Raw genomic sequence first — 10,087 nt, forward strand, 5'->3', positions numbered from 1 at the left:
CTGTGCCCAGCTAATTTGTTTTAATTTTCAGTAGAGCTAGAGTCTCACTATGTTGCTCAGGCTGGTCTCAAATTCCCAGGCTCAGGCAGTTCTCCAGGTTTAGCTTCCCAAAGTGCTGAGATTACAGGCCTGAGCCACCGTGCCCTGCCAGGAGGTGTTTCTTAATGAGCTGGGCTGCACAAGGACAGGGCATATCACTGTGTTCTGGACTCTTGGGGACTAGGGGACGTGGAAATCCTGACTCTGCTCCCTCTCCCAGTCCCCAACGCAGTGAGAAGCCTCAGCCAGAAGGACGGGACCAACAGCTCTATTACGTTGCGCTGGACAGCTCCCCAGGGCCCAGGCCAGTCTTCCTACACCTACTGGGTCTCATGGATTGGGGAGGGCATGACTGACCCCAGGACCCAAAACACCTCAGGTACTGAAATCATCCTAAAGGAACTGGAAGCTGGCCGCCTGTACCACCTCACTGTCTGGGCCGAGAGGAATGAGGTCAGAGGCTATAACAGCACCCTTACTGCAGCCACTGGTGAGACACGGTCGGTTCTGAATACAACGCTATTAGGATGGGGGAAGGGAAAATATGAAGGGACTTTGGGAGCTCCTTGGGAGACGAAGAGTACCCATGGGTCCCTCCAGCCTCACCGGCTGAAGCTTAAACCTATAGGCCCCGTTCCTAGCGGGTGTCATCTCTTAGCAGACAGGGCTTTCCAAACTGTGGGACCTGTTTTTTCTCCCTTTGGGAAATGGGCTCTTTGGGGTCAGGGAGAGCCCTCAGTTGTCCAGAACCATCTCTCGGGAGCTGACAGTCACCAGCTGGACAGTAGCCAACAGCTGGTCCCAGGGAATTAGATGAACCAAGAGGGCCCCATCTCTCAGCCTGGGCACAGTGGGTCCCACTCATGAGAAAAATCAAAATCACTCTGGAGACTAGGTTCATTCTTTTTGGTTTTTTTTTTTTTTTTGAGACATGGTCTTGCTCTGTTGCCCAGGCTGGAGTGCAGGGTTGTGATCATGGTTCACTGCAGCCTCAACCTCCTGGGCTCAAGTGATCCTCCCATCTCAACCTCCTGAGTAGCTGAGACCACAAGCGTGAGCCACCATGCCCAGCTCATTTATAACATTATTTTTTGTAGAGACAGGGTCTCACTATGTTGCCCAAGCTGGTCTCGAACTCTTGGGCTCAAGTGATCCTCCTGCCTTGGCCTCCCTAGGCACTGAGATTATAGGAGTGAGCCACCATGCCTAGCCTGAACCTGGAACTCTTCAATCCTTGGTCATTTGGGCTAAAAAGATGAAATTTGTCAGCTCCCTCTAGAAACGTGGTGTGTCTAGAGTGAGAAGGCACCCTACCTGGGGTTCCTGTGGGAAAGATAATACAGAGATCAGATCTCAAGGGCCATGAGAGGTGGTGGACTACAAATCCCATCACACCATGGAGCCATGACTTCATAAGCTGCAGCGATACAGAGAGTCCGTGGCCTCATGGGAGTTGTAGTTTCAGTGGGTGAGATTGGTGTGCATTTGGGAAGAACAAAAAGATGACAGGGTGGGACCCAGGGCTGTAGCCAGGGCGTGGAGAGGGCTAGGAGATTCTGGTCCCCACAATCTTTGGGTGTCTAGGCTCTTTCTTGTGGTTCAGCCTCCTTAGTCACTGGAGCCATTGATAATGGGTATCTCAGCTTTGCTGGGAGGGAGAGGCAGGCAGGCTAGGGTAGGAGGGTCTTCGAGGATACCCGCTTAGGCCTCTGTTCTCACTTCTCAGCTCCCAATGAGGTAACAGATCTCCAGAATAAAACCCAGACTAAGAACTCAGTCACGCTGTGGTGGAAGGCCCCTGGAGACCCCCACTTTCAGCTGTACGTATACCGGGTCCAGTGGGCCAGCGAGGGACATCCCCAGAAAGGGCAATATCCCCGAGCGAATTGGGCCAACCAGACCAGTAGGACCAATGAGACACAGTACAAGGTGGAGGCCCTGGAACCCGGGACTCTGTACAACTTCACCGTGTGGGCAGAGAGGAATGACGTAGCCAGTTCCATGCAGAGCCTCCGTGCGTCCACATGTGAGACTCCCCTTCCTGCCTTCACGTGGTGAACTGGGCTTAGCTCAGGCCTTGAGGGCTGAGAGATGAATGGAATACAAATCCCATCACGCCACGGGCCATGACTTCATGAGCTGCAGTGATGGAGGAGCCCAAGGCCTCATGGGAGTTGTAGTTTGAAGGGACTTAATTTGTGTCCATTTGGGGAGGACAGAAAAGGAGGGAAGATGAGGTAATTTGGATTTGGGGAGGAAGGGATGGGCTTATCTCAGAAAACTGGCCTGAGTAGTGGGGGTGGGGGTGGAGGGGGTGGAAAACCACCTTGGATGGCGCTGCTGACCTCTTGCTTCCTTCACCCAGACCCAGACGCAGTCACCATCACTTCCTGCGTCAGCACCTCAGGGGGCTATGGAGTCATCTTGACCTGGTCCTGCCCCCAGGGAGGCTACGAGACCTTTGAGTTGGAGGTGGGAGGACAGCGGGGCTCCCAGGACAGATCTTCATGTGGGAAGGGTGTGTCTGTGTCAGGTCTTGGGCCGGCTCAGTCCTACCCAGCCACCATCACGACCATCTGGGATGGAATGAGGGTTGCGTCTCCCTCTGTGACCTGCCACACTGAGAGTGCAGGTGAGTGGGGCTGTGGGTCAGGCAGCTACGATGAAATTCTCGGTAGACCCCATCAGGCCCCGTTGTGAGGAAATCAATGGGACTCTTTTGTTTTTCATTTCCTTTGAAACATCATTTTTATTTTATATTTCGAGAGGAGTTTTGCACTTGTTGCCCAAGCTGGAGTGCAGTGGTGTGATCTCGGCTCACTGCAACCTCCATCTCCCGGGTTCAAGTGATTCTCCTGCCTCAGCCTCCTGAGTAGCTGGGATTATAGGCGCCTGCTACCACACCCAGCTAATTTTTATGCTTTTAGTAGAGATGGGGTTTTGCCATGTTGGCCAGGCTGGTCTCGAACTCCTGACCTCAAGTAATCCTCCTGCCTCTGCCTCCCAAAGTGTTGGGATTACCGGCGTGAACCACCGCACCTGGTCCATCCATTCATTTTTATCCATTCCCTGATCCAGTTGATGGATCAGTTGAGTAGTTTCCACTTTTGACTGTTACGGGTAATGCCACTAGGAACGTTTGTGGACAGGTTTTGTGTGGACGTATGTTTGTATTTCTCTTGGGTCTATACCTGGTAGTGGTACTGAGGGATCACATGGAAACTATACGTCTAACTGCCCCCCCCCTTTCTTTTCCTAATGTAGGAATAGGAAATATTTATTTCCTAATAGCGAGACTCTGTCTCAAAAAAAGAAAAAGAAAAAAAATCTCCATATAACATTTGACTCCCCCAAAATTTAACTACTAATACCTACTCTTGATTGGAAGCCTTACCAATAACATAAAGAACATATATTTTGTTAGTAATATGTACTGTATACTGTATTCTTTTTGTTTGTTTGTTTGTTTTTGAGACGGAGTCTCACTCTGTCACCCAGGCTGGAGTGCAGTGGCGTGATCTCGGCTCACTGCAAGACCCGCCTCCCGGGTTCACGCCATTCTCCTGCCTCAGCCCCCGAGTAGCTGGGACTACAGGCGCCCGCCACCATGCCTGGCTAATTTCTTTTTGTATTTTTAGTAGAGACAGGGTTTCATCGTGTTAGCCAGGATGGTCTCGATCTCCTGACCTCATGATCTACCTGCCTTGGCCTCCCAGAGTGCTAGGATTACAGGCATGAACCACCCCGCCTGGCTGTACTATATACTGTATTCTTATAATCAAGCAGCTAGAGAAAAAAAGTTCTTAAGAACATCCTAAGGAAGAGAAAATGTATTCACTGTTTATGAAGTGGATCATCATAATGGTCTTCATCCTTGTGGTCTTCGCGTTGAGTAGGCAGAGAAGGAGGAGGAAGGAGGGGGGCTGGTCTTGCTGTCTCAGGGGTAGAGGAAAATCCATGGATAAGTGTGTAAGTATAACTGGACCCACGCAGTTCACACCCGTGATGCTCAAGGGTCAGCTGCAGTTGGACCAGGCTCCTGGGGAAGAGGAAAGGCTGGGCAAGGTTGGAGACAGATGACAAGATAAGACCTGCGTTCTAAGAGTTCCCAATGCCTCCTCCCCACAGGGGTCATTGCTGGAGCCATCGTGGGCATCCTCCTATTTCTCATCCTGGTGGTCCTGCTGTTTTTCTTCCTGAAGAGGAGGTAAGATGCTGCACAGGGCTGACCGCCTGGAGGGTGGGGGCTGGAGAAGAAGGAGGAGGATCCCTGGTTGCAGCCTCACCCCTGAGCCTTTCATCCTAACGTCGTTTTCCCAGGAATAAGAAGAACCAGCAGAAACCGGAACTCAGGGATCTGGTCTTCAGGTGAGTAGAAGGTCTTGGGGGTGCATCAGAAAGAATCTGGTCAAATCAAGGGGTGTTTGCTGGCTGCCGGCTGGGTCAGAGGCCTTTCCTTGAATATTCTGCCTAAAATATTCCCGTGAGGTGTGGCGGCTCACACCTGTAATGCTAACACTTTGGGAGGCTGAGGTGGAAGCATTGCTTGAGGCCAGGAGTTCGAGACCAGCCTGGGCCACCTAGTAAGACCGCCAGAGGGTGGATCAGTGCATCTACCCACAAAGGTCTCAGAAGGGACCCATGCCTCTGCGACTTCTGCGACAGGGACCACAGCCCTTCCATCTTGACTCACTCCCCAAGCAGCCTGGGCCAGTGAATTCAGTTCTGGTCTCAACTCCTGGACTTTCATTCATTCATTCAGCAGAATTCATTCAGCAAATTTCAGCTCTGCACCAGCATGTATCAGGCACTGTTCTAGGTGCAAAACAAACAGCAAATTAAACCAAGATTCCTGCCCGCCAGGGGCTTATATCCTAGTACAGGAGATATCAATGAACAAGATCGCTGAGTGTGGTGGCTCACGCCTATAATCCCAGCACTTTGGGAGGCCAAGGCGGGCAGATCACGAGGTCAGGAGATCGAGACTATCCTGGCTAACACGGTGAAACCCCATTTCTACTAAAAATACAAAAAATTAGCTGGGTGAGGTGGTGGGCACCTGTAGTTCCAGCTATTCGGGAGGCTGAGGAGGAGAATGGCGGGAACCTGGGAGGCAGAGTTTGCAGTGAGCCAAGATCACACCACTGCACTCCAGCCTGGGCGACAGAGCGAGACTCCATCTGAAAAAATAAAAAATAAAAATAAATAAATAAATAAACAAGGTCATTAAAAATATGATATAAACTTTTAGACAGGGCCAGGCATGGTGGCACATACCTGTCATCCCAGCTACTCAGGAGGCTGGGGCAGGAGAATCACTTGAATCCAGGAACAGAAGTTACAGTGAGCCGAGATTGTACCATATATATATAGAATAAACTTGGAGACAAAGCAAGAGGAGGGGATAGGAAGGGTAGAGGAATATTTTGATATTCTTTTTTTTTTTTTTTTTGAGGTGGAGTCTTGCTCTGATGCCCAGGCTGAAGTGCAGTGGCACGATCTTGGCTCACCGCAACCTCCGCCTTCCGGGTTCAAGCAATTCTCCTGCTGCCTCAGCCTCCTGAGTAGCTGGGACCACAGGCATGCACCACCACGCCCGGCTAATTTTTGTATTTTTTAGTAGAGACGGGGTTTCACTATGTTGGTCAGGCTGGTCTCGAACTCCTGACCTTGTGATCCACCCACCTTGGCTTCCCAAAGTGCTGGGATTACACGTGTGAGCCATGGCCCCTGGCCTATTTTGATGTTCTTCTAATGTGAAAATTAGAAGAAATTAGAGAGAAAATCAGAAGAATTATTTTATTTTATTTTATTTATTAATTTGTCAAGACAGGGTCTCACTCTGTGGCCCAGGCTGGAGTGCAGTGGCCCTATCATAGCTCACCACAGCCTCGACCTCCTGGGCTCCAGTGGCCCTCCCACCTCAGCCTCCCCTGTAGCTGGGACCACAGGCATGCACCACAATGCCTGGCTAATTTTTAAATTTTTTGTAGAGATGGGGGTGGGAGGGGGCGGTCTTACTAGGTGGCCCAGGCTGGTCTCAAACTCCTGGCCTCAAGCAATCCTTCCACTTCGGCCTCCCAAAGTGTTAGCATTACAGGCGTGAGCCGCCACACCCCGCAGGAATATTTTAGGCAGGATATTCAAGGAAAGCCTTGCTAACGAGATGACTAAGAGGAAGTCATCTGAGTACAAACCTACGCAAGTGGGAGAGGAGCAGTGCATGCATCTGGAAAGGGCGTTCCGAGGACAGGGACAGGCGAGTGGAGGGCCTGAGGCAGCAGCACACGTGAGGTTCGGAGAACATCATGCATCTCCCACTGAGCAGAGCGAGGAAGGGGAGGGTGGTGGGAAGTGAGATCAGAGAGACGTCAGTGGGGCCAGAGCAGGCACAGGCTTGCAGATGAAAGTTAGGACTTTGGATTTACTGTGAGATGGGAGTTCTTGGAAGATTTTGAATAGATTAGTGACACAGTCTAACAGGTGTAAGAAGCAAAGGGAAGAGATTTGTAATAATCCAGATAAGAGGCCAGGCGCGGTGGCTCACACCTGTAATCCCAGTACATTGGGAGGCCAAGGCGGGAGGATCACTTGAGGTCAGGAGTCCGAGACCAGCCTGACCAACATGGTGAAACCCCGTTTCTACTAAAAATACAAAAATTTGCCCGGCATGGTTGTGGGCGCCTGTAATCTCAGGAGGCGGAAGCAGGAGAATCACTTGATCTTCGGAGGCTGAGGTGGCAGTGAGCCGAGATCACACCACTGCACTGCAGCCTGGGTGACAGAATGAGACTCTGTCTCAAAAAAAAAAAAAAAAAAAAAAAAGAGAGAAAGAAAGAAAGTGAAACTACAGGAATGGGCCAAACCCTGTAAGAAGTGTGTGTCCAGTGAGAAAAGTAGCTTGGGGGTGGACACTGGGGAACAGTTACCTTTTAAGATGGACAGAGGAGGAGGGACCTGCCCAGGAAATGGACGAGCAGCAGCTGGGTAGGTGGGGGCCAAGCCAGGTCTGATGTTCAGGAACAGTGCAGATGCAGGAAACAGGCAGGTACAGGCGGTGGTGCTAAACGATGCTGAGCAGTCAGGCCGGTGGGGGCTGAAACGTGGCCTTTGCAATTACAGGCAGGGAGGTCATGACGATTTTGGAGAAAGGTGTTCCCTGGAGTGGTAGATGTAGACGCCAGGCCATGGTGATGGGATGACAGGAAGGAGAAACACTGGTCTGCATGAGAAGTTTGAGTGTAGGGCTGTCTGAGCAGGTTTATTTTTATTTTATTTTATTTTATTTTATTTTTTTATTTTTTATTCATTTATTTATTTATTTTTTGAGGCGGAGTCTCGCTCTGTCGCCCAGGCTGGAGTGCAGTGGCTGGATCTTGGCTCACTGCAAGCTCCGCCTCCCAGATTTACGCCATTCTCCTGCCTCAGCCTCCCGAGTAGCTGGGACTACAGGCGCCCGCCACCTCGCCCGGCTACTTTTTGTATTTTTAGTAGAGGCTAGGTTTCACTGTGTTAGCCAGGATGGTCTCGATCTCCTGACCTCGTGATCTGCCCGTCTCGGCCTCCCAAAGTGCTGGGATTACAGGCTTGAGCCACCGCGCCCGGCCTTAATTTTTATTTTTTGAGATGGAGTCTCCCCCTGTCACCCAGGTTGGAGCATAGTGGTGCGATCTCGGTTCGCTGCAACCTCCGCATCACGGGTTCAAGCGATTCTCCTGCCTCAGCCTCCCGAGTAATCGGGACTACAGGTGTGCAACACCATGCCCAGGTGATTTTTGTATTTCTAGTAGAGACGGGGTTTCACCATGTTGGCCAGGCTGGTCTCAAACTCCTGACCTCGTGATCCACCTGCCTCAGCCTCCCAAAGTGCTGGGATTACAGGTATGAGGCATCGCGCCCGTCGAGACAGCATTTATAAAATTCTATTACAAGCTGGGCGCAGTGGCTCATGCCTGTAATCCTAGCACTTTGGGAGGCCGAGGAGGGAGGATTGCCTGAGATCAGGAGTTTGAGACCAGCCTGGGAAATACGGTGAAACCCTATCTGTACTAAAATACAAAAAATTAGCCGGGTGGGGTGGCGGGCACCTGTAGTCCCAGCTACTCGGGAGGCTGAGGCAGGAGAACTGCTTGAACCTGGGAGGAAGAGGTTACAGGGGGCCGAGATCGTGCCACTGCGCTCCAGCCTGGGCGACAGAATGAGACTCTGTCTGCAAAGGAAAAAAAAAATTATATGACAAGAGGAAGAGTGAGAAAGAGCTGAAGTTCCATGAAGTCAAGCAACTTTTTTTAATGTTTTAATTTTAGTTTTAAAAATTGAGACAGGATCTCACTCTAGGCTGGAGGGTACTGTGGCAAACACAGCTCGCTGCAGCCTTGACCTCCTGGTTCAAGTGATCCTCTCATCGCAGCCTGCAAGTAGCTGGGACCATAGTTGTGCACCACCATGCCTGGCTGATTTTTTAATACTTAAATTTCTGTGGAGACAGGGTCCTGCTGTGTTGCCCAGGCTGGTCTTAAACTCCTGGGCTCAAACAATCCTTCTACCTCAGCCTCTCAAAGTGCTGGAATGACAGGCGTGAGCCACCGCGCCGAGCCTCCCTTGTTTTGGAGGCTGAATCATATAGTCCATTGTATGGCTTGACCACGTTTGGTTTATCTGTTCCCCCAAAGATGGAGACTTAGATTGCGTCCACTTCTGGGCTATCCTGAACATTATAAATATGGGCATGCAAATAGGTTTTTGAGTCTTTGCTTTCAGTTATTTTGGGGATATACCCAGGAGTGGCATTGCTGGATCAAAAACACCTTTTCATTGATCCCAAAAGTACTATATATATATAAAAAATATACATGTGTATATATATATACACATACATACACACACACACATATATATATGTATACATATATACACATACCATTATAAGATTTCAGTGAGTGGAAAGGATATATATATAGATAGAGAGAGAGAGAGAAAGAGTCTTGCTCTGTTGCCCAGGCTGGAGTTCAGTGGTGCAATCTTGGCTTACTCAACCTCCACCTCCCCGGTAAAAGCGATTCTCCTGCCTCAGCCTCCTGAGTAGCTAGTAGACTACAGGCAGACACCACCACACCCGGCTAATTTTTGTATTTTTAGTAGAGATGGGGTTTCTCCATGTTGGTCAGGCGGGTCTCAAACTCCTGACCTCAGGTGATCCGCCCGCCTCAACCTCCCAAAGTGCTGAGATTACAGATGTGAGCCACCGTGCCCAGCCCTCAAAAGTACAAGATTAAAAGAGGTTACGGTCTTTTCTCCCTGCTCCCCCAAAACCCGTAGCTTCCCAGGGGACATCCTGGCTGAAGACTTCGCTGACCATGTCAGGAAGAATGAGAAGGACAGCAACTGCGGTTTTGCGGATGAGTACCAGGTGGGGACAGGACAGAAGGGCTGAGCTCAGCCTCCCTCTGGCGGCCTAACCCCCAATCCCCACCCCCTGGCCAGACCTCATGGCTTTCAGGATTAAGCAAAAGCAGCATCGCATAAGTCATTGGATTGTGCAGAGATTCCCAGGCATGTTATCTTTCCGCTCACTGACATCGTAAAATAATGGCGGGTCAGTCCTAAAGTAACTCTCTCCGCTCCCACCAAGTGAGTCCTTTCTCCCCTGACACCTGCTTTCTTGCCTGCCTGAGGAAGTCCCATGGTTCCCTAAATCCTCCTGAATGCCCCATAGGGCAGGTGGCACACATATGTTCTGTTTTGGTGGGTGCCATAGAATCTCAGGGTGCAAGGGATAAACAAGGGGTGATGTCGAAGAAGGCAAGGGGAGCTTGGGGGGTACCCTCGAGGGAAAGTAGAGAAAATGCAACACCAAGTACCGCCTCTGCCTGCACCCCCAGCAACTGTCCCTGGTGGACCACAGCCAGTCTCAGATGGTGGCGTTAGCTCCAGAGAACAATGGCAAGAACCGCTACAGAAATGTACTGCCCTGTGAGTTGTAGGCTTCTGCTGCTTTGGTCCCAGCCCCGATCTACCCAGTACCCCATCCCCATCCCCTTCTCCTACC

At 50.7% G+C, this 10,087-nt stretch overlaps 1 protein-coding gene across 1 annotated transcript in view; it reads left to right on the forward strand.

The window, feature by feature from the left end:
• Window positions 1–10,087, forward strand: part of PTPRH (protein tyrosine phosphatase, receptor type, H) — a 30,902-nt gene that overhangs the window by 14,072 nt on the left and 6,743 nt on the right. Inside the window, exons 6-12 of the mRNA XM_011932588.1 lie at window positions 260–529; window positions 1,766–2,065; window positions 2,405–2,671; window positions 4,168–4,246; window positions 4,360–4,407; window positions 9,358–9,448; window positions 9,921–10,011. Of these exons, the coding sequence (XP_011787978.1) occupies window positions 260–529; window positions 1,766–2,065; window positions 2,405–2,671; window positions 4,168–4,246; window positions 4,360–4,407; window positions 9,358–9,448; window positions 9,921–10,011 (1,146 nt within the window). The remainder of the gene's footprint in view (window positions 1–259; window positions 530–1,765; window positions 2,066–2,404; window positions 2,672–4,167; window positions 4,247–4,359; window positions 4,408–9,357; window positions 9,449–9,920; window positions 10,012–10,087) is intronic.

This window comes from Colobus angolensis, unplaced genomic scaffold (genome assembly GCF_000951035.1).
Source record: "Colobus angolensis palliatus isolate OR3802 unplaced genomic scaffold, Cang.pa_1.0 Scaffold96, whole genome shotgun sequence".
In the NCBI taxonomy this organism is placed as follows: Eukaryota; Metazoa; Chordata; class Mammalia; order Primates; family Cercopithecidae; genus Colobus; species Colobus angolensis.